At 43.5% G+C, this 23598-nt stretch overlaps 2 protein-coding genes across 2 annotated transcripts in view; one reads left to right on the top strand and one right to left on the bottom strand.

Annotated features, from left to right (window-relative positions):
* LOC111962645 (transcriptional enhancer factor TEF-1-like) overlaps positions 1 to 23598 on the top strand; it is a 123284-nt gene that overhangs the window by 79213 nt on the left and 20473 nt on the right. The window contains exons 4-9 of the mRNA XM_023985900.2: positions 10806 to 10870; positions 11700 to 11762; positions 16196 to 16321; positions 16416 to 16462; positions 16621 to 16682; positions 21333 to 21448. Of these exons, the coding sequence (XP_023841668.1) occupies positions 10806 to 10870; positions 11700 to 11762; positions 16196 to 16321; positions 16416 to 16462; positions 16621 to 16682; positions 21333 to 21448 (479 nt within the window). The remainder of the gene's footprint in view (positions 1 to 10805; positions 10871 to 11699; positions 11763 to 16195; positions 16322 to 16415; positions 16463 to 16620; positions 16683 to 21332; positions 21449 to 23598) is intronic.
* Positions 3929 to 23598, bottom strand: part of si:ch211-266k8.4 (carabin) — a 99765-nt gene continuing 80095 nt past the window's right edge. Inside the window, exon 15 of the mRNA XM_023985892.3 lies at positions 3929 to 4945. Coding sequence (XP_023841660.1) covers positions 4897 to 4945 — 49 coding nt within the window. The 3' untranslated portion in view covers positions 3929 to 4896. The remainder of the gene's footprint in view (positions 4946 to 23598) is intronic.

Genomic DNA, 23598 nt, shown 5'->3' with positions numbered 1-23598 from the left:
ACCTTGATGACAGAATTACCTCATAAAGGAAAACGTCCCTGCGGGCGAAAACAGATTATAGACAGCTTGTTACACAAAAAAAGGGCGGTTTTGAGTGAAAGACGCGGCAAGACTTAGGACTATAAGGAAGCTGCCTGCTATCGTGAAATAACAATTATTATGCCATTCTAAATTACCGCCCATTTGGAAAGGAAACACCTCGCAAAAAAATTATCTACTCTGAGCTCGCCTTCAGTAGGTTGGGTAGATGGTTTTCAAATGTCACATCAGTAGGGTAGAGAGAGGAAAAAGGAGGAAGAGGTATTTATGACTGTCATAAACCTACCCCCAGGCCAACGTCATGACACAGTTGACGTCGGAAGTTTACATACACTTTAGGTTGGAGTCCTTAACTTGTTTTTCAATCACTCCACAAATGTCTTGTTAACAAACTATAGTTTTGGCAAGTCGGTTAGGACATATACTTTGTGCATGACACAAATAACTTTTACAACAATTGTGAACAGACAGATTATTTCACTTATAATTCACTGTATCACAATTCCAGTGGGTCAGAAGTTTATATACACTAAGTTGACTGTGCCTTTAAACAGCTTGGCAATTTCAGAAAATGATGTCATAACTTTAGAAGCTCCTGATAGGCTAATTGACATAATTTGAGTCAATTGGAGGTGTACCTGTTGATGTATTTCAATGCCTACCTTCAAACTCAGTGCCACTTCGTTTGACATCATGGGAAAATCAAAAGAAATCAGCCAAGATCTCAGAAAATAAATTGTAGACCTCCACAAGTCTGGTTCATCCTTGGGAACAATTTCCAAACACCTGAAGGTACCACGTTCATCTGTACAAACAATAGTACGCAAGTATAAACACCATGCGACCACGCAGCCGTCGAGACGTGTTCTGTCTCCTAGAGATGAACGTACTTTGGTGCGAAACTGCAAATCAATCCCAGAACAACGGCAAAGGACCTTGTGAAGATGCTGGAGGAAACAGGTACAAAAGTATCTATATCCACAGTAAAACAAGTCCTATATCGACATAACCTGAAAGGCCACTCAGCAAGGAAGAAGCCACTACTCCAAAACCGCCATAAAAAAGCCAGACTACAGTTTGCAACTGCACATGAGGACAAAGATCGTACTTTTTGGAGAAATGTCCTCTGGTCTGATGAAACAGAAATGGAACTGTTTGGCCGTAATGGCCATTGTTATGTTTGGAGGAAAAAGGGGGAGGCCTGCAAGCCAAAGAACACCATCCCAACCGTGAAGCACGGGGTGGCAGAATCATGTAGTGGGGGTGCTTTGCTGCAGGAGGGACTGGTGCACTTCACAAAATAGATGGCATCATGAGGTAGGAAAATTATGTGGATATATTGAAGCAATATTTCAAGACATCAGTCAAGAAGTTAAAGCTTGGTCGCAAATGGGTCATCCAAATGGACATTGACCCCAAGCATACTTCCAAAGTTGTGGCAAAATGGCTTAAGGACAACAAAGTCAAGGTATTGGAGTGGCCATCACAAAGTCCTGACCTCAATCCCATAGAAAATTTGTGGGCAGAACTGAAAAAGCGTGTGCGAGCAAAGAGGTCTACAAACCTGACTCGGTTACACCAGCTCTGTCAGGAGGAATGGGTCAAAATTCACCCAACTTACTGTGGGAAGCTTGTGGAAGGCTACCTGAAACGTTTGACCCAAGTTAAACAATTCAAAGGCAATGCTACCAAATAGTAATTGAGTGTATGTAAATGTCTGACCCACTGGGAACGTGATGAAAGAAACAAAAGCTGAAATATATCATTCTCTCTACTATTATTCTGACATTTCACATTCTTCAAATAAAGCAGTGATCCTAACTGACCCAAGACAGGGAATGTTTACTGGGATTAAATGCCACTACTGTCCCCATCGACGGGACAGTAGTGGAGAGGGTAGTACGTTTTAAGTTCCTCGGTGTACACATCACGGACAAACTGAATTGGTCCACCCACACAGACAGCGTTGTGCTGCCCCTCTTCAACCTCAGGAGGCTGAAGAAATTCAGCTTGTCACCAAAAGCACTCACAAACTTCTACAGATGCACAATCGAGAGCATCCTGTCGGGCTGTATCACCGCCTGGTACGGCAACTGCTCCGCCCACAACCGTAAGGCTCTCCAGAGGGTAGTGAGGTCTGCASAACGCATCACCGGGGGCAAACTACCTGCCCTCCAGGACACCTACACCACCCGATGTCACAGGAAGGCCATAAAGATCATCAAGGACAACAACCACCCGAGCCACTGCCTGTTCACCCCGCTATCATCCAGAAGGCGAGGTCAGTACAGGTGCATCAATGCAGGGACCGAGAGACTGAAAAACAGCTTCTATCTCATGGCCATCAGACTGTTAAACAGCCACCACTAACATTTAGTGGCCGCTGCCAACATACTGACTCAACTCCAGCCACTTTAATAATGGGAATTTATGGAAATTTATGTAAAAATGTATCACTAGCCACTTTAAACAATGCCACTTAATATAATGTTTACATACCCTACATTACTCATCTCATATGTATATGTATATACTGTACTCTATATCATCTACTGCATCTTGCCATCTTTATGTAATACATGTATCACTAGCCACTTTAAACTATGCCACTTTATGTTTATATACCCTACATTACTCATCTCATATGTATTTTGTAATGCCCGGGGTGTAGTGGAGGAAGGAGTCAGACGCAGGAGACAGAGAGTTCAGAGTAGCGTACTAATTTAATCACACAGAGGTGAACACGACGCCACTCCAAGTAAATGCTCCAACACATTAATGAGAACAAAATAATCCAAAAGACAACATACACTAACTGTGACACACAAGCATGTACAACCTGTACACAAAACAATCCTGCACACCCAGCAGGCCGGGCTGCTGGGTAATAAAGCCCCACTAATCACCCTAACCACAAACAGGTGTAACCAATAAACAAATAAGGAGGGGGAGGAAAAAGTCAGTAGTAGCTAGTAGGCCGGTGACGACGACCGCCGAGCGCCACCCGAACAGGAAGGGGAGCCACCTTCGGTAGGAGTCGTGACATATATACTGTACTCTATACCATCTACTGCATCTTGCCTATGCCGTTCTGTACCATCACTCATTCATATATCTTTATGTACATATTCTTTATCCCTTTACACTTGTGTGTATAAGGTAGTAGTTGTGGAATTGTTAGGTTAGATTACTCGTTGGTTATTACTGCATTGTTGGAACTAGAAGCACAAGCATTTCGCTACACTCGCATTAACATCTGCTAACCATGTGTATGTGACAAATAAAATTTGATTTGATTTGATTTGTGAAAAACTGAGTTTAAATGTATTTGGCTATGGTGTATGTAAACTTCTGACTTCAACTGTATATAGAATTCTGTTGGTGGCAAGAATTTTATCTAATAATTTAAATTGAAAAACTCTTAAGTGTTGAGTCAAGTGTAATTTTTTGTACCAGTTGTGCCATGGAATTGGTACATTGAAAATCTCGCAGCTGTCAACATTTTGTCCTCTGATAAAACTGGTATATTTTTCTATTTATGCCAGTTCCTTTAAAAAAATGTGTATCTTTAATATATGGCAGGCAAACAAGTTCCCTACCTTCTCCCTTTTCCACTTGCCTTGGATTGAGCAGATATTCCCATATATTTTCGATAACTGCAAATGTGACATAACTCCTCCATTTCTATTCATAATATCATTAATAAATATAACACCATTTTTAAACATTTCTTCCATAAAGAATGTTTTTTTATTGATCAATATATTTGAGTTTAACCATAACATTTGTTGTAATATTTGTTCTATCTTTTCTGGAGGATTAAACTGAATTTGTAACCTGCTTTGTATGGCTTGTTTAAGAAAGGACAATACTTTAAACAAAATTTCCTTTTCAATTAGTCAGAAATGAGAAATTGTAATCTGTATGAAGTTAAAAAAGGCATTTTTGAACAAAGGGTGAGCTTTTCTTAATAATCTACTGGAGAACCATTTTGGGTTTAAGTATAATTTATGTATGAGTGAAACTTTTAGTGAGAGGTTTAAAGCTTTAATATTTAATCATTTTAGCCCCCCAAACTCATATTCATTATATAAATAGGCACGTTTAATTTTGTCTGGCTTAGTATTACAAATAAAATGAAATATATTTTACTCATATGATTTTAAAAACGAATCATCTGGAGTAGGCAATGCCATTAGTAAGTAAGTAAACTCTGATAGGACCAAAGAGTTAATCAATGTAATTTTTCAAAAAATATACAAGTATTTACCTCTCCATGGTTGCAAAATCTAATCTATTTTTTGCTAACTTTCTATTGAAATTGTAAGTTCATTTATATTTTTTGAGATGTGAATACCAAGTATGTCTACTTCACCATCCACCCATTTTATTGGTAACCTACAAGGTAGTGTAAACACTGTATTTTTTAAATATACAATGCGTAATATGGTCTTAACATACTTACCATTTGTTGGTCACCTGTTTCATAGGTTTCTGAAGCTTTAAGGTCTCTTATCACATGGGTGGTTGTATTATTCCCATACCAGACCACACCCCAAGGTAGCCCTCTGTGTTTGTGTGTGAAAATATGGAGACCAGACCAGACAGCGCCCAGGGGATGGAGCTGGACTGGAGTAAAGATACAGCAACTTTAGCCATGGTAGTGTTCAAGTGCGTAGTAGTTATAGAGCTTCTCTCCCGTCTCCCCCATCTCTCCCTAGCCAGCCAGGGACCTCCCACTGAAAGGCTGGCTTTAGGCTTTTGTGATGCTAATGTGAGCCTGAGACCCTTGAGTCATCCATCATGGCCGGCGGGACAGCTAGGCTATTATCCAGAGGATTTGGGTCTCTCCTGCACTCACTCCGCACAGCCGGGAGACAGGGGCCTGCCTGGGGCCCAGTGCATTCTGGGAAGGGGGAGTAAAGAGAGGAAAGGATTAGGGCGTCGGTCGCTATGTAAATATGGGCTAATCAGAGAGCTATGGAAGGAGGGTAAGTGGCTGTGACAAGTTAGAGCACTGGACCAAGAGACAACAAGGCATTTTGTTGTACATGGACATATTTTTGTGATTTGTAATGTTGGGAGTCAATACTTTTGATACGTTTGAAGTTGCTAGCCTCCCTACCTTGATAGCAACATGCAGCAAACGGGTGGAACAGTACAATACTGAGGGCAGCTACTTTAATTGGTTCAAGATTTAATTGTATAAGTGATACATTATTTTGTTTTCATGCCATTTTTAAGTCAGGAACAGGCTGTGATTCACAAGGACACTTGGAAACATCTCTGAGAAATGCCTTTATATCTATTGATATGATGCTGGAAACAGCTCATATTGCCTGGCAGTAGAAATGTATGGAGTAAGGTTTAATGGTAAAACCACATGAAGGGTGCAGTGAATGAGTGTATGAGTGATCCTCATGTTGTCAGAATGCCAGAGTGTTCTCTGGGGTCCTCGGACATCACCGTGTTCTACTGCAGAGCCTCGTGGGAGTGTGGTCAGTGTGGGAAAGGAAATGAGTGTTAAAAAGATCTCAGCTGAGAGACGTGCTGTAAACAAGAAAAACACTTTTTAATACTGTTACCAACAAAAAATAACTCTTTGACGCATATCAGCCACAAGGCATCAAGCTCTCTGTAATGTGTCAGTTGTCAATAGTGGGTCATGAAAAAGTAACTTTCTCTGGTTATGTTGTGTGTGTGTGGTGTTGTGTTTCTGCCCTGACCTCTACCCCCTGGCTTTAATCAGTAGGGCTGAGGCCGGGTCGAAGTGAGTCAGTGTGGGTCAGGGTCCTACTCCATCCATCAGCCTGGTCAGGGGAACACAGAACTGCCCACACACACTATCAACTGTCAAGTGGTATTGCAGCAGTCTGCTGATCAGGCAAACCAGAGTAATGAGAGCTTTAACCTGCAACCTAACATTGTCAAACATGTCCAACCCATACACCAACCCTACCTCGTCGACCCACTGAACTCACAACTCCAACTTGTTAACCCTAACTCCAATCTATACTGTAGTAAGAGCTGCAACAAACGTTTCTTAACGTTTTAAACTACCATGTTTTCTCTCGTTTAAACGTATTAAAAAGCAACATAAAATTAAGCGAATTCACAATTCAGATATGGTCACATACTGTACAGTATGACCGCTAGGGGCAATGCAATTCAATCTACTGCAGTCCTGGCTACCTACCAAATCAAATTGTATTTGTCACATGCGCCGACTACAACTGGTGTAGACCTTACCGTGAAATGCTTACTTACAAGCCCTTAACCAACAATGCAGTTCAAGAAATAGAGTTAAGAAATTATTTACTAAGTAAACTAAAGTAATAAACAACGAGTAGCAGCAGTGTAAAAACAAAGGGGGGGGGGTTGTCAATGTAAATAGTCCAGGCCGCCATTTGTTAATTGTTCAGCAGTCTTATGGCTTATGGCAGTCTGAGAAGCTTTTTGGTCCTAGACTTGGAGCTCCGGTACCGCTTGCCATGCGGTAGCAGAGAGAACAGTCTATGACTTGGGTGACTGGAGTCTCTGACAATGTTTTGGGCCTTCCTCTGACACCGCCTAGTATACAGGTCCTGGATGTCAGGAAGCTTGGCCCCAGTGATGTACTGGGCTGTACGCACTACCCTTTGTAGTGCTTTACGGACAGATGCCGAGCCGTTGCCATACCAGGCTGTGATGCAACCGGTCAGGATGCTCTCGATGGTACAGCTGTAGAACTTGAGGATCTGGGGACCCATGTCAAATATTTTCTCCTGAGGGGGGAAAAGGTGTTGTCGTGCCCTCTTCCCAACTGTCTTGGTGTGTTTGGACCATGATACTTCGTTGGTGATTGGCCCTCCTTTTCTATTTCCTGTTTGGTCTTCCTTTTCCTATAGTCCACGATCAGCTCCTTTGTCTTGCTCACATTGAGAGAGAGGTTGTTGTCCTGGCACCTCACTGCCAGGTCTCTGACCTCCCTATAGACTGTCTCATTGTTGTCGGTGATCAGGCCTACTACTGTTGTGTCATCAGCAAACTGATCCCCAGTGTTGAGGATCAGCGTGGCAGATGTGTTGTTGCCTATCCTTACCACTTGGGGGCAGGCCGTCAGGAAGTCCAGGATCCAGTTGCAGAGGGAGGTGTTTAGTCCCAGGGTCCTTAGCTTAATGATGAGTTATGTGGGTACTATGGTGTTGAATGCTGAGTTGTAGTCAATGAACAGCATTCTCACATAGGTGTTCCTTTTGTCCAGGTGGTAAAGGGCCGTGTGGAGTGCGACTGTATGAATGTGACTGTGGGGCAGTAAATAAATTGGAGTGGGTCTAGGGTTTCTGCATGATGGTTTTGATGTGAGCCATGACCATCCTTTCAAAGCACTTGATGGCTACCGACATGAGTGCTACGGGGCGGTAATCATTTAGGCAGGTTACTTTTGCTTTCTTGGTCACTATGGTGGTATGTTTGAAACATGTAGGTATTACAGACTCGGTCAGGGAGAGGTTGAAAATATCAGTGAAGACACTTGCCAGTTGATCCATGCATGCTTTGAGTACACGTCCTGGTAATCCGTCTGGCCCCTTGGCTTTGTGAATGTTGACCTGTTTAAAGGTATTGCTCACATTGGCTACGGGGAGCGTGATCACACAGCTGTCCGGAACAGCTGGTGCTCTCATGCATACTTCAGTGTTGCTTGCCTCGAAGCGAGCATAAAAGGCATTTAGCTCGTCTGGCAGGCTTGTGTCACTGGGCAGCTCACGGCTGTGTTTCCTTTTGTAGTCCGTAATAGTTTTCAAGCCTTGCCACATCCGACAAGAGTCAGAGCCGGTGTAGTAGGATTCAATCTTAGTCCTGTATTGACGCTTTGCCTGTTTGATGGTTTGTCTGAGGATATAGCAGGATTTCTTGTAAGCGTCTGGATTAGTGTCCCGCTCCTTGAAAACGGCAGCTCTAGCCTTTAGCTCGGTGCGAATGTTGTCTGTAATCTATGGCTTCTGGTTCGGATATGTACGTACGGTCACTGTGGGGACGACGTCGTCGACGCACTTATTGATGAAGCCAGTGACTGAGGTGGTATACTCCTCAATGCCATTGGATGAATCCCGGAATATGTTCCAGTCTGTGTTAGCAAAACAGTCCTGTAGCGTAACATCCGCGTCATCTGACCACTTCCGTATTGCGCGAGTCACTGGTACTTCCTGTTTTAGTTTTTGCTTGTAAGCAGGAATCAGGAGGATATTATGGTCAGATTTGCCATATGGAGGACAAGGGAGAGCTTTGTATGTGTCTCTGTGTGTGGAGTAAAGGTGGTTGAGTTTTTTTTCCTCTGGTTGCACATTTGACATACTGGTAGAAATGAGGTATAACAGATTTAAGTTTGCCTGCATTAAAGTCCCTGGCCACTAGGAGCACTACTTCTGCTTGAGCATTTTCTCGTTTGCTTATGGCCTTATACAGCTCGTTGAGTGCGGTCTTAGTGCTAATCATCGGTTTGTGGTGGTAAATAGACGGCTCGTGTGGCCTATAGCTTATCATGAGGTATTCTAACTGAGGTGAGCAATACCTCGAGACTTCTTTAATATTAGACTTCGTGCACCAGCAGTTATTGACAGCTGCTCTGTCCTGCTGATGCACAGAGAAGCCAGTCAGCTCTATATTATCTGTGTCGTCGTTTAGCCACGACTCGGTGAAACATAAGATATTACAGTTTTTAATGTCCCGTTGGTAGGATAGTCTTAATCGTATATCATCCAGACGGYGTGTTAGGTTCTCTGTTGTGTGCCTCTGATTGAAGATTACATCCTACTACACAGTGATGTATGACAGCATGTTCATCGACGTCATGCCACGTATGGTGTTTGAGAGCTTGCACTTTGTACTTGCAGAGCAATCATTGTACAATTTCTCCATCAGCGCCATCACGGTTTTTGTTAAAAACGTTGTTTTGCAGGTCATCTACAAGACCCTGCTAGGTAAAGTCCCCCCTTATCTCAGCTCGCTGGTCACCATAGCAGCACCCACCTGTAGCACGCGCTTTGGTCACCCCCAAAGCCAATTCCTCCTTTGGCCGCCTCTCCTTCCAGTTCTCTGCTGCCAATAACTGGAATGAACTACAAAAATCTCTGAAACTGGAAACACTTATCTCCCTCACTAGCTTTAAGCACCAGCTGTCAGAGCAGCTCACAGATTACTGCACCTGTACATAGCCCATCTATAATTTAGCCCAAACAACTACCTCTTCCCCTACTGTATTTATTTATTTATTTTGCTCCTTTGCACCCCATTATTTCTATTTCTACTTTGCACATTCTTCCACTGCAAATCTACCATTCCAGTGTTTTACTTGCTATATTGTATTTACTTCGCCACCATGGCCTTTTTTTGCCTTTACCTCCCTTATCTCACCTCATTTGCTCACATTGTATATAGACTTATTTTTCTACTGTATTATTGACTGTATGTTTGTTTTACTCCATGTGTAACTCTGTGTTGTTGTATGTGTCAAACTGCTTTGCTTTAGCTTGGCCAGGTCGCAATTGTAAATGAGAACTTGTTCTCAACTTGCCTACCTGGTTAAAAAAATGATCGGGACCAATCTGTTAGTGGTAGTCTGGTGATGACTGCACTGTGATTTTAATTTAATAAAACGTTTTCAGTTAGGGATTTTTTCAAAATGTTAACGATCCCAAATTGGTTTAGATGTTTAAACGTCACACCTCTACAGTACTCCCTGTAGACGTCCATTGTATTCTGGTCTAACACTGCTAGTAATAGGCTCCAATATGTTCCCCACCATTTTTCCTGCTTTTGAGGGATCATGAAAGGAGATATTGTCTAGTTGATATTTGCTTGAAGGATTTGCAAGGCATTTGAATAAGATGTGTATTTTTTGTGTTTTCAGAGAAAACGAATTTGAATGTATGTTTCACATGCAGTAATGACATTAATTGGCTAGTTTTACAGAGAAAACAAGCACAGCAGGGATTTGTGATGGACCTGATTTTGAACAAGGTTTCAGAAAAAAGCTGAGTGAAATAGAGCAGTGTTACCTCTGAAACGTTTGACTATAATAATGTCCATCAGTGCAGAACCTTCTCTGTCTTGGCTCTCTTCTGGCAGTGCAATCTTTTTGTCTAGCTTTGAAAATAAAGATTAGCTTACTCAACTCATAGTGGGCTATCTTATGAGTATCATGGGGGAGGGATTTTCTTGGTTTCGTCTGTTAGGTTGAGGGTCTTTAATCTTCTCTTTCTCCTTCTCTCCCTCCATCCCTCTCGCTCTCTCCCTCCTTCTCTCACTCTTTCCTTCACCCTCTCTCTCCCTCTCTCTTGTTTAGCGCGCCTGCCAAGTCCTGCTGAGCGTGTTTGCAAGCTGGTGAAAAGAATGAATTATTCAGCAGTAAGCATGCTTACAGCTGGCCGTTTTGCGGCCTTTGATCTGGGGATTGGGCGTCTGCATGAATGCCCATATTGTCATGTTATGTGTAGACGATTGAGAGTAGGGAGGCCCCAGCATGGGCGGCGGGAGATTACAGTGCGGGCCTGCTGGGAGTAGGGTCACACCACTAAATCCCCCAGATGCTGTTTGTTCGGCCGAGGTCACATGTTGTCCGTGTGGCCTTAACACAATGGTCCCCTCCAAGTGAACGAGGGTTAGGGTTAGTCTCCCCCACCAGGCCCCCTCCACATATACCCACCTGTCTAGAGTGGACACAAAAGTCAGGGGGCCACTACCTACACACCCAGACTGCTGTCTTAGTGCTTTGTTTCTTCCCTCAGGTCGCAATGAATTGATAGCAAGATACATCAAACTAAGAACGGGAAAGACAAGGACAAGAAAGCAGGTAAGAGGACTGCCTTTCCCATATGAGTTTTCACTTTTTGTTTTTTTGTGGCAAGTGGGGGAGAGTGGTATGGACGTGGCCAATGGCGTGGTCTCCGAACTCAAAATATCAGAGTCCCTCCTCTTGGCCACAGAGACAAAATGTTGCCATTTTAAAAGTAATTTCCTGCAATTCTACAAATTTCAGTTTACACTGAAAATGTTTTACCCACCCTAGTTTTTCTTTCTCTCTCTCTCTCTCCATATTTATATAATTAGTATTACTTAAAACATTTATCACATTTTCTGGCGTGGCGGCAACGATTTAGCAATGGCTGCACGCCGCTGCTAAATGAATATAGGGGAAACACTGACTCAGATATGCTGTGTACTGTGTAATGAAACCTGAACCACTCACTGTCCAATCCCTGAAGTACTCACTCACTGTCCAATCCCTGATGTACATACTCACTCACTGTCCAATCCCTGAGGTATACTCACTCACTGTCCAATCCCTGATGTACACACATTGCCATTTTCTGTGCAGCCCTTAGAGGGTGCTGGAATGCAGGTCATCTGACACCCCAGGCTGAACTCAGACACTTTGAGCTGTGTGGCTATGCATAGAATCAAAACAGGTCTCCTGTGCTATGCATGATGCATAGCACTTGATGTCAAAAGACCACAGGTGTTTTTTCACTGTTGAATCTTAGCCAGAGAGAAAGGTGGAGGGATACAGGGCGCTGGCAGCAGTTGTCAAGGGAGGAGTGTGTGCCCCCAGTGGCGGGGTTAGGCCCACTTTCTTTTCATCTCCATGGTAACAGTCTGTTCCCTTGTCTCCCTCCCAACAGGTCTCCAGTCACATTCAGGTTCTTGCCAGACGGAAATCTCGGGAGTTTCACACCAAGCTAAAGGTAAGAGCTACTGCCTACTGCACTGTTTGTGTAGCTTCCTGTTTCTGTTGCCGTGGTGACAGGTGGGATGCATCTAAGATTCCTCACATCTGATATTCCTGTTTAGCATTCGATGGGCTAGTCCCAGACTTCCCCGTGTTCTGTGCTGTTTCTTATTGCTTCCTGTAACTAACAAAATAATAGCGGAACTGAACTGTCTTTGCAATGTAATAGTTCTTCACTCTTTGTCACTGATCAAGGATTTAATTGTATGTTCAGTTTCATAATATTTCATTAAACAGTGTTGTACAATGAAAATCTCTTCCGTCAACTTGCAAGAAAATACTGAAATATATATATTTTTAGATATATAAATATTGATCCCGAAAATAGATTGCACAATATTCTCAGTGCATGATGTTAAGACGGCAAGCTACTGACAGCAAATTCAGACAGCGTACTGCCAAGACGTGTTCGCTGTTGATTGTACAGTAGATGAGCTAGCAGTCAGCCAGAAGTTATGACCTTATTATCGTTTAACACTGAAGCTGTTCGTGCAGGTTCGGCTTGCAGGCCGGCTTGCATGGCCTATGTTTGCAAGGTCATGCTTTATATACCACTGTCAATACCTCCCATTTAATCTCTAACTATCTGAACATTATCATCATCCTAAGTTGTAATACAGACACTAGTTAGTCTTGTCCAAATAGCGAAGTATACAGGTGATAAGTGGCCTGTTAGAGTAAAACCACTCTCATCTCTTTGCATTCAGGTCACATGTATGGTAAGTACCACCCTCAATATACTGTACTGTTGGCTGTGCTTCAGGCCCGTCTGTATAGCTTGATGTGAAGGTGTCCCTGCTCTTAGATCCATAGTGTTCTGCTGCGGAAGGCCTATGTACTGTGTAATGTATGTCCTGTGTGTATCTATCACCAGCAGCTACTGCGTATGCTCCATCTCAGTGCATCATCATTGCCAGCATGCTCATCTTCTCCCAAGGCTTCTTTCATTCAAATGGCAGTGAAGCAATCCATTAACCCACGCTTACACAAATACATACAGTACAGGTCAAAAGTTTGGACACACTTACTCATTCCAGGGTTTTTCTTTATTTTGACTATTTTCTACATTGTAGAATAATAGTGAATATATCAAAACTATGAAATAACACATTTTGGAATCATGTTGTAACCAAAAAAGTGTAAAACAAGATTCTTCAAAGTAGCCACCTTTTTCCTTGATGACAGCTTTGCACTCTCTTGGCATTCTCTCAACCAGTTTCATGAGGTAGTCACCTGGATTGCATTTCAATTAACAGGTGTGCCTTGTTAAAAGTTTATTTGTAGAATAATGCATAATGCATTTGAGCTAATCAGTTGTGTTGTGACAAGGTAGGGGTGGTATACAGAAGATAGCCCTATTTGGTAAAAGAGTCCATATAAAAGTCCATATTATGGCAAAAACAGCTCAAATAAGCAAAGAGAAACAACAATCCATCATTACTTTAAGACATGATGGTCAGTCAGTACGGAACATTTGAAGAACTTTGAAAGTTTCTTCAAGCGTAGTCACAAAAACCATCAAGCACTATGATGAAACTGGCTCTCATGAGGACCGCCACAGGAAAGGAAGACCCAGAGATACCTCTGCTGCAGAGGATAAGTTCATTAGAGTTAACTGCACCTCAGATTGCAGCCCAAATAAATGCTTCAGAGTTCAAGTAACAGACACATCTCAACATCAGCTGTTCAGAGGAGACTGTGTGAATCAGGCCTTCATGGTCGAATTGCTGCAAAGAAACCACTACTAAAGGACACCAATAATAAAAAGAGACTTGCTTGGGCCAAGAAACATGAGCAATGGACAACAGACTGGTGGAAATCTGTCCTTTGGTCTGATGAGTCCAAATTTGAGATTTTTGATTACATCTGCCATGTCTTTGTGAGACGCAGAGTAGGTGAACGGATGATCTCTGCATGTGTGGTTCCAACTGTGAAGCATGGAGGAGGAGGTGTGATGGTGTGGGGGTGCTTTTCTGGTGACACTGTTTGTGATTTATTTAGAATTCAAGGTACTCTTAACCAGCATGGCTACCACAACATTCTGCAGTGATACGCCATCCCATCTGGTTTGCGCTTAGTGGGACTATCATTTGTTTTTCAATGGGACAATGACCGTAAACACACCTCCAGGCTGTTTAAGGGCTATTTGGCCAAGGAGAGTGATGGAGTGCTGCATCAGATGACCTGGCCTCCACAATCACCTGACCTCAGAGTAAAGGACCACAGAGTGAAGGAAAAGCGTCCATCAAGTGCTCAGCATATGTGGGAACTCCTTCAAGATTGTAGGAAAAGCATTCCTCATGAAGCTGGTTGAGAGAATGCCAAGAGTGTGCAAAGCTGTCATCAAAGCAAAGGGTGGCTAGTTTGAAGAATCTAAAATCTATTTTGATTTGTTTAACACTTTCTCGGTTACTACCTGATTCCATATGTGTTATTTAATTGGTTTGATGTCTTCACTATTATTCTACAATGTAGAAAATAGTAAAAATAAAGAAAAACCCTTGAATGAGTAGGTACAGTTGAAGTCGGAAGTTCTCATACACCTTAGCCAAATACATTTGAACTCAGTTTTTCACAATTCCTGACATTTAATCCAAGTAAAAATTCCCTGTCTTGGGTGAGTTAGGATCACCAATTTACTTTAAAAATGTGAAATGTCAGAATAATAGTAGAGAGAATGATATAATTCAGCTTTTATTTTTTTCATCACATTCCCAGTGGGTCAGAAGTTTACATACACTCAATTAACATTTTTGGTAGCATTGCCTTAATTGTTTAACTTGGATCAAACGTTTCGGGAGCCTTCCACAAGCTTTCCACAGTAAGTTGGGTGAATTTTGGCCCATTCCTCCTGACAGAGCTGGTGTAACTGAATAAGGTTTGTAAGCCTCCTTGCTCGGCACAAACTTTTTCAGTTCTCCCCACAAATTTTCTATGGGATTGAGGTCAGGGCTTTGTGATAGCCAGTCTAATACTTTGACTTTGTTGTCCTTAAGCCATTTTGCCACAACTTTGGAAGTATGCTTGCGGTCATAGTCCATTTGGAAGACCCATTTGCGACCAAGCTTTAACTTCCTGACTGATGTCTTGAGATGCTGCTTCAATATATCCACATAATTTTCCTGCCTCATGATGCCATCTATTTTGTGAAGTGCACCAGTCCCTCCTGCAGCAAAGCACCCCCACAACATGATGCTGCCACCCCCATGCTTCACAGTTGGGATGTTGTTCTTCGGCTTGCAAGCCTCCCCCTTTTTCCTCCAACCATAACGGTGGTCATTATGGCCAAACAGTTCTATTTTTGTTTCATCAGACCAGAGGACATTTCTCCAAAAAGTAAGATCTTTGTCCCTATGTGCAGTTGCAAACCATAGTCTGTTTTTTTTATGGCGGTTTTGGAGCGGTGGCTTCTTCCTTGCTGAGCGGCCTTTCAGGTTATGTCGATATAGGACTTGTTTTACTGTGGATATAGATACTTTTGTACCTGTTTCCTAAAGCATCTTCACAAGGTCCTTTGCTGTTGTTCTGGGATTGATTTGCACCTTTCACACCAAAGTATGTTCATCTCTAGGATACAGAACGCGTGTCCTTCCTGAGCGGTATGCCGGCTGTGTAGTCCTATGGTGTTTATACTTGCGTACTATTGTTTGTACAGATGAACGTGGTACCTTCAGGCATTTGGAAATTGCTCCCAAGGATGAACCAGACTTGTGGAGGTCTACAATTTTCTTCTGAGGTCTTGGCTGATTTCTTTTGATTTTCCCATGATGTCAAGCAAAGAGGCACTGAGTTTGAAGGTAGGCCTTGAAATACATCCACAGGTAAACCTCCAATTGACTCAAATGATGTCAATTAGCCTATCAGAAGCCATGACATCATTGGAATCTTCCAAGCTGTTTAAAGGCACAGTCAACCTATTGTATGTAAACTTCTGACCCACTGGAATTGTGATACAGTGAATTATAAGTGAAATAATCTGTCTGTAAACAATTGTTGGAAAAATTACTTGTGTCATGCACAAAGTAGATGTCTTAACTGACTTGCCAAACTATAGTTTGTTAACAAGAAATTTGTGTAGTGGTTGAAAAACGAGTTTTAATGACTCCAACCTAAGTGTATGTAAACTTCCGACTTCAACTGTATGTCCAAACCTTTTACTGATACTGTATGTTTTTCATAAATTTTATTAAAATGTCCGACTTATAAAATGTTCACAGATGCCACTTCTCTACAGAGAACTCAAGCACCGGAGTGCTTTCTTTCCAATGTTCAGCATACACTAGAATCTTGCCCTGATGTCCTTGGTTGCGGGATTCTTTTGTTTGTTTGGTTGTTGTTGCTTGTTCTTTGTTCCACCACTCTGAGTCATTGTGTTGTGTTCTGCTGAAGGACCAGAGTGTGAAAGACAAGGCACTGCAGAGTATGGCCTCCATGTCCTCGGCTCAGATTGTCTCTGCCACTGCCATCCACAACAAGCTGGGCCTCCCAAGACCCACCTTCCCTGGGGCGACAGGGGTAAGACACCCCTCACTAAACCCACATATTTCGTAACAATTGACTTGATGTGCATTGTGCTGTCCTGATTGTCCATTCATTTACTCTTCCCTAGTTTTGGCAGGGTATGATATCCACTGGCCAGCCTGGATCCTCACAAGAGTAAGTCGTCCTAATGTGTCTGTCTTGTTATTGACGATATAAGATGATGAAGTAATAACTCATTTGTTAGCTCGATTTCATAACTTATCTACCTAGTTCATTTTTTGTATTATTACAATAACCAGGTCAACTTCCTAATTCTGTCTTTTTATCTTCAGCATTAAGCCATTTTCCCAGCAGGCCTACCCCAGCCAGACAGCTGTAACGACTACCATCTCACGTGAGGGTGCCCTTTTACCCTATCCACCTTATTTCTATCAGCTCATTTCACTTTATCTGAGGCCAACGCTCAAACAAAACTCCAATGGCACCTATTACCAGGGCATTAATACTGTTACATGACTAATGCTACTAGTGATATAGCTAATGGGTATCATGTTAGTGAGTGTATTTAACCAGGTAGGCCAGTTGAGAACAAGTTCTCATTTACAACTGTGACCTGGCCAAGATAAAGCAAAGCAGTGCGACAAAAAACAACAACACAGAGTTACACATGGGATAAACAAAAGTACAGTCAATAACCCAATAGAAAATCTATATACAGTGTGTGCAAATGGAGTAAGGAGGTAAGGCAATAAATAGGCCAATAGTAGCGAAGTAATTACGATTTAGCAAATTAACACTGGAGTGATAGATGTGCAGATGATGATGTGCAAATAGAAAAACTGGTTTGCAAAAGAGCAAAAAAGTTAATAAAAACAATATGGGGATGAGGTAGGTAGTTGGATGGGCTGTGTACAGCTGCAGCGATCGGAATGCTGCTCAGATAGCTGATGCTTAAAGTTAGTGAGGGAGATATAAGTCTCCAACTTCAGCGATTTTTGCAATTCGTTCCAGTCATTGGCAGCAGAGAACTGGAAGCAAACGCGGCCAAAGAGCTGTTGGCTTTGGGGATGACCAGTGAGATTTACCTGCTGGAGCACGTGCTACGGGTAGGTGTTGTTATGGTGACCAGTGAGCTGAGATAAGGCGGAGCTTTACCTAGCAAAGACGTATAGATGACCCGGAGCCAGTGGGTCTGGCGATGAATATGTCGCGAGGGCCAGCCGACGAGAGCATACAGGTCGCAGTGGTGGGTGGTATATGGGGTTTTGGTGACAAAACGGATGGCACTGTGATAGACTGCATCCAGTTTGCTGAGTAGAGTGTTGGAGGCTATTTTGTAATTGACATCGCCAAAGTCGAGGATCGGTAGGATAGTCAGTTTTACGAGGGTATGTTTGGCAGCGTGAGTGAAGGAGGCTTTGTTGCGAAATAGGAAGCCGATTCTATATTTCATTTTGAATTGGAGATGCTTAATATGATCCTGGAAGGAGAGTTTACAGTCTAGCCAGACACCTAGGTATTTGTAGTTGTCCACATATTCTAAGTCAGAACCTTCCAGAGTAGTGATGCTACTCGGGCGGCCGGGTGGGGGCAGCGATCGGTTGAAGAGCATGCATTTACTTTTACTAGCGTTTAAGAGCAGTTGGAGGCCACGGAAGGAGTGTTGTACGGCGTTGAAGCTCGTTTGGAGGTTTGTTAACACAGTGTCCAAAGAAGGGCCAGATGTATACAGAATGGTGTCGTCTGCGTAGAGGTGGATCAAAGAATCACCCGCAGCAAGAGCGACATGATTGATATATACAGAGAAAAGAGTCGGCCCGAGAATTGAACCCTGAGGCACCCCCATAGAGACTGCCAGAGGTCCGAACAACAAGCCCTCCGATTTGACACACTGAACTCTATCTGAGAAGAAGTTGGTGAACCAGGCGAGGCAGTCATTTGAGAAACCAAGGCTGTTGAGTCTGCCGATAAGAATACTGTGATTGACAGTATGCCATTAATACAGGTAACGAGTGGAGGACAGAGGAGCCTCTTAAAGAAGAAGTTACAGGTCTGTGAGAGCCAGAAATCTTGCTTTTTTGTAGGTGACCAAATACTTATTTTCCACCATAATTTGCAAATAAATTCATAAAAAATCCTACAGTGTGATTTTCTGGATTATTTTTTCTCATTTTGTCTGTCATAGTTGAAATGTACATATGATGAAAATTACAGGCCTCTCTCATCTTTTTAAGTGGGAGAACTTGCACAATTGGTGGCTGACTAAATACTTCTTTGCCCCACTGTATTTGTTAACTTGGATATAGGTCTGTAACAGTTTGGGTCTAGAGTGTCTCCCCCCTTTGAAGAGGGGGATGACCGCGGCAGCTTTCCAATCTTTAGGAATCTCGGACGATACGAAAGAGAGGTTGAACAGACTAGTTATAGGGGTTGCAACAATGGCTGCGGATATTTTTAGAAAGAGAGGGTCCAGATTGTCTAGCCCAGCTGATTTATAGGGGTCCAGGTTTTGCAGCTCTTTCAGAACATCTGCTATCTGGATTTGGGTGAAGGAGAAGCTGGGGAGGCTTGGGCAAGTAGCTGCGGGGGGTGCGGTGCTGTTGGCCGGGGTTGGGGTAGCCAGGAGGAAAGCATGGCCAGCCATAGAGAAATGCTTGTTGAAATTCTCGATTATCATGGATTTATCGGTGGTGACAGTGTTTCCTAGCCTCACTGCAGTGGGCAGCTGGAAGGAGGTGCTCTTATTCTCCATGGACATTACAGTGTCCCAGAACTCTTTGGAGTTAGAGCTACAGGATGCAAATTTCTGTTTGAAAAAGCTAGCCTTTGCTTTCCCAACTGACTGTGTGTATTGGTTCCTGACTTTCCTGAAAAGTTGCATATCGCGGGGACTATTCGATGCTAGTGCAGTACGGCACAGGATGTTTTTGTGCTGGTCGAGGGCAGTTAGGTCTGGAGTGAACCAAGGGCTATATCTGTTCTTAGTTCTACATTTTTTGAAAGGGGCATGCTTATGTAAGATGGTGAGGAAATTACTTTTAAAGAACAACCAGGCATCTTCTACTGATGGGATGAGGTCAATATCCTTCCAGGATACCCGGGCCAGGTCGATTAGAAAGGCCTGCTTGCAGAAGTGTTTTTAGGGAGTGTTTGACAGTGAAGGGGTGGTCGTTTGACCGCGGACCCATAACGGATGCAGGCAATGAGGCAGTGATCGCTGAGATCCTGATTGAAAACAGCAGAGGTGTATTTGGAGGGCAAGTTGGTCAGGATAATATCTATGAGGGTGCCCATGGATTTAGGGTTGTACCTGGTGGGTTCCTTGATAATTTGTGTGAGTTTGAGGGCATCTAGCTTAGATTGTAGGACGGCCGGGGTGTTAAGCATATCCCAGTTTAGGTCACCTAACAGAACGAACTCTGACGATAGATGGGAGGCAATCAATTCACATATGGTGTCCAGGGCAGAGCTGGGAGCTGAGGGGGGGTCTATAACAAGCAGCAATAGATTGCAAGTCCTCCCCGTTTGGCAGTTCTATCTTGACGGGGGATGGAAATCTCCGAATTTTTGGTGGTCTTCCTAAGCCAGGATTCAGACACGGCAAGGACATCAGKGTTGGCGGAGTGTGCTAAAGCAGTGAGTAAAACAAAATGATGTTAACATGCATGAAACCAAAGGCTTTTACAGTTACAGAAGTCAACAAATGAGAGCGCCTGGGGACACACAGGGCCTGGGTTAACCTCTACATCACCCGAGGAACAGAGGAGGAGTAGGATGAGGGTACGGCTAAAGGCTATCAAAACTGGTCGTCTGGTGCGTTGGGGGCAGAGAATTAAAGGAGCCGATTTCTGGGCGTGGTAGAATAGATTCAGGGAATAATGTACATACAAGAGTATGGTAGGGTGCGGGTACAGTGGAGGTAAACCTAGGCACTGATTGACGATAAGAGAGATTGCATCTCTGGAGGCACTAGTTATGCTAGGTGAGGTCACCGCATGTGTGGGAGGTGGGACAAAAGAGGTATCTGAGGCATGTTGAGTGGGGCTAGGGGCTCCGCAGTAAAATAAAAAAATGATAACTACCCTAAACAACAGTATACAAGGCATATTGACATTAGAGAGAGAGACATAAAGCGAGGCATAAAGCAATCACAGGTGTTGATTGGGAGAGCTAGCTAAGACAACAACAGCTAATCAGCTAAGATAACAACAACAAGTAAAATGGCGATGAATGGGCAGAGAGGGTCAGTTAACTACACACAGGGCCTGAGTTCGAGGCTGGGGCCGACAGATAAACAAAATAAACAAAAATGGAGTACCGTGATTAATGAACAGTCCAGCAGGCATCAGTTATGTAGCCAGGTGATCATAGGGTCCAGTGAACAGCAATAGATGAAACAGGGAAGCCGTTAGGTAGTCGTTACTACGCTAGCAAGCGGGGGACACAGCGTTCATAAAGTTAGCAGGTCGGGGCTAGCAGAAGCGTCTTCACCGACGTCCAACAAAGGCCGGTTGAGGGCACATCGGACGGAATTACTACGGCAGCTTCGGGGCTGGGCCACTCAGTAGCAGCTAGCTGCGATGATCTGGAGTAATGGTCCAGAGCTTACGGCAGGAATCTGGTGATGTAGTGGAGAAAAGCAGTCTGATATGCTCAGGATTGATATCGCGCAATGCAGACTGGTGGGTATTATCCAGGCTAAAAGTGGCTAGTGTCTGAGCTAAAGGTAAAGGCCGCTAGCAGTGGCTAACAATGACTAAATAGCTAGTAGCTAATTAGCTGATTAGCATCTGATGGAGGTTCTAGCTATAAGGTCTAAAAATAGCAGATCCGTATCACATTGGGTGAGGCGGGTTGCCGGAAGGTATATTTAATTTAAAAATGGAAAAAGAGATTTATTATATTGAAATATATACAAAAAAATGTTGTTKTTTTTTTACACAGGACAATGACAAAACACGTCTGCACTGCTACGCCATCTTGGATTGCCTAGTGTCAGTAAACGGTGGATAGTGAGGTGACAGTGTTGTGTGTAATCCCCCAGCGTACGAGCCCCCCACGGCTACAGCCCCGGCCTGGCAGGGACGCTCCATCGGGACCACCAAACTCAGACTGGTGGAGTTCTCTGCCTTCCTGGAGCAGCAGAGAGACCCTGACACTGTGAGTACCTGCCCTACTGTCTTCCTTCCCACACACAGTAAAACACACCTGGGTAAACCAGTACTTGTTTCTCAGACAGCATCCCAAACCAGACCAAAGCAGGCCAAACTAGTGCCGTTTCCTGAGGTCAACCGTACTTCCTCAAACTGGTGTATGTCTTCACACACTCTCACAGACAAAAAAGGTAAAACAAGCAAAGCAGAATCCCTCCAAATACCAAAGTGACTCTGGAACATACAGGTAAGGGCCAAAATAAAGGAAACACCAATATAAAGTATCTTAATAGGGTGTTGGGCCACCACGAGCCAGAAAGCTTCACTGTGCCTTGGCATAGAGTCTACAAGTGTCTGAAACACTTTTGGAGGGATGCGACACCATTCTTCCACAATAATTTCCATCATTGATGGTGGTGGAAAACGTTGTCTCGGGCGCCGCACCAGAATCTCCCATAAGTGTTCACACACACCTTTTAAACCCCCTATGCTCCTTTGAGACCCCTCTTTCAAAATAACAGATCTCTTCTAGCCATGGTAGCCAAAATAATGGGCAACTGTGCATTTTTATACAAGACCCTAAGCATGATAGGATGTTAAATGCTTAATTAACTCAGGAACCACACCTGTATGGAAGCAGCTGCTTACAATATACTTTGTATCCCTCATTTACTCAAGTGTTTCCTTTATTTTGGCAGTTACCTGTATATCCAGTTTGTCATTTTGTCACTATCTGTTAGCTATTGCATTTTTACTTGTGTTTTATAACAGCTGACATTTATCTTGGGTTAGTGAGCTATCCTAGACCAGTGTTTATACTGCTGCAGTGCCTTCGGACAGTATTCAGACCCCTTGACCTTTTCCACATTTCTTACGTTACAGCCTTATTCTAAAATGGATTAAAAACCATTTTTAAATCCTGAGCAATCTATAAACAATACCCCATAATGACGAAGCGAAAACCAAATTTATTTAAAATAAAAAACAGAAATTGAGCTCAGGTGCATCCTGTTTCCATTGATCATCCTTGATGTTTCTACAACTTGATTGGAGTCCACCTGTGGTAAATTCAATTGATTGGACATGATTTGGAAAGACACACACCTGTCTATATAAGGTCCCACAGTAGACAGTGCATGTCAGAGCAAAAACAAGCCATGAGGTCAAAGGAATTGTCCGTAGAGCTCAGAGACAGGATTGTGACGAGGCACAGATCTGGGGAAGGGTACCAAAACATTTCTGCAGCATTGAAGATCCCCAAGAACACAGTGGCCTCCATCATTTTTAAATGGAAGAAGTTTGGAACCACCAAGACTCTTCCTAGAGCCGGCCGCCCAGCCAAACTGAGCAATCGGAGGAGAAGCATCTTGGTCAGGGAGGTAACCAAGAACCCGATGGTCACTCTGACAGAGCTACTCTGTGGAGATGGGAGAACCTTCCAGAAGGGCAACCATCTCTGCAGCACTCCACCAATCAGGCCTTTATGGTAGAGTGGCCAGATGGAAGCCACTCCTCAGTAAAAGGCACATGACAGCCCGTATGGAGTTTGCCAAAAGGCACCTAAAGACTCTCAGACCATGAGAAACAAGATTCTCTGGTCTGATGAATCCAAGATTGAACTCTTTGGCCTGAATTCCAAGCGTCATGTCTGGAAGAAACCTGTCACTATCCCTACGGTGAAGCATGGTGGTGGCAGCATCATGCTGTGGGGATGTTTTTCAGCGGCAGGGACTGGGAGATTAGTCAGGTTCGAGGGCAAGATGAATGGAGCAAAGTACAGAGTTCCTTGATGAAGACCTGCTCCAGACCTCAGACTGGGGTAAAGGTTCAGCTTCCAACAGGACAACGACCCTAAGCACACAGCCAAGACAACACAGGAGTGGCTTCGGGATAAGTCTCTGAATGTCCATGAGTGGCCCAGCCAGAGCACGGACTTGAACCCAATCGAACATCTCTGGAGAGACCTGACAATCGCTGTGCAAAGACGCTCCCCATCCAACCTGACAGAGCTTGAGAGGATCTGCAGAGAAGAATGGGAGAAACTCCCCAAATACAAGTGTAAAGTCATACGCAAGAAGACTCGATGCTGTTCTTGCTGCCAAAAGTGCTTCAACAAAGTACTGAGTAAAGGGTCTGAATACTTATGTGAATGTTATA

This window comes from Salvelinus sp. IW2-2015, linkage group LG4q.1:29 (genome assembly GCF_002910315.2).
Source record: "Salvelinus sp. IW2-2015 linkage group LG4q.1:29, ASM291031v2, whole genome shotgun sequence".
Taxonomy (NCBI): domain Eukaryota; kingdom Metazoa; phylum Chordata; class Actinopteri; order Salmoniformes; family Salmonidae; genus Salvelinus; species Salvelinus sp. IW2-2015.
Note: the sequence above shows the minus strand (reverse complement) of the source record. Positions and strands in the feature narration are given on the sequence as shown.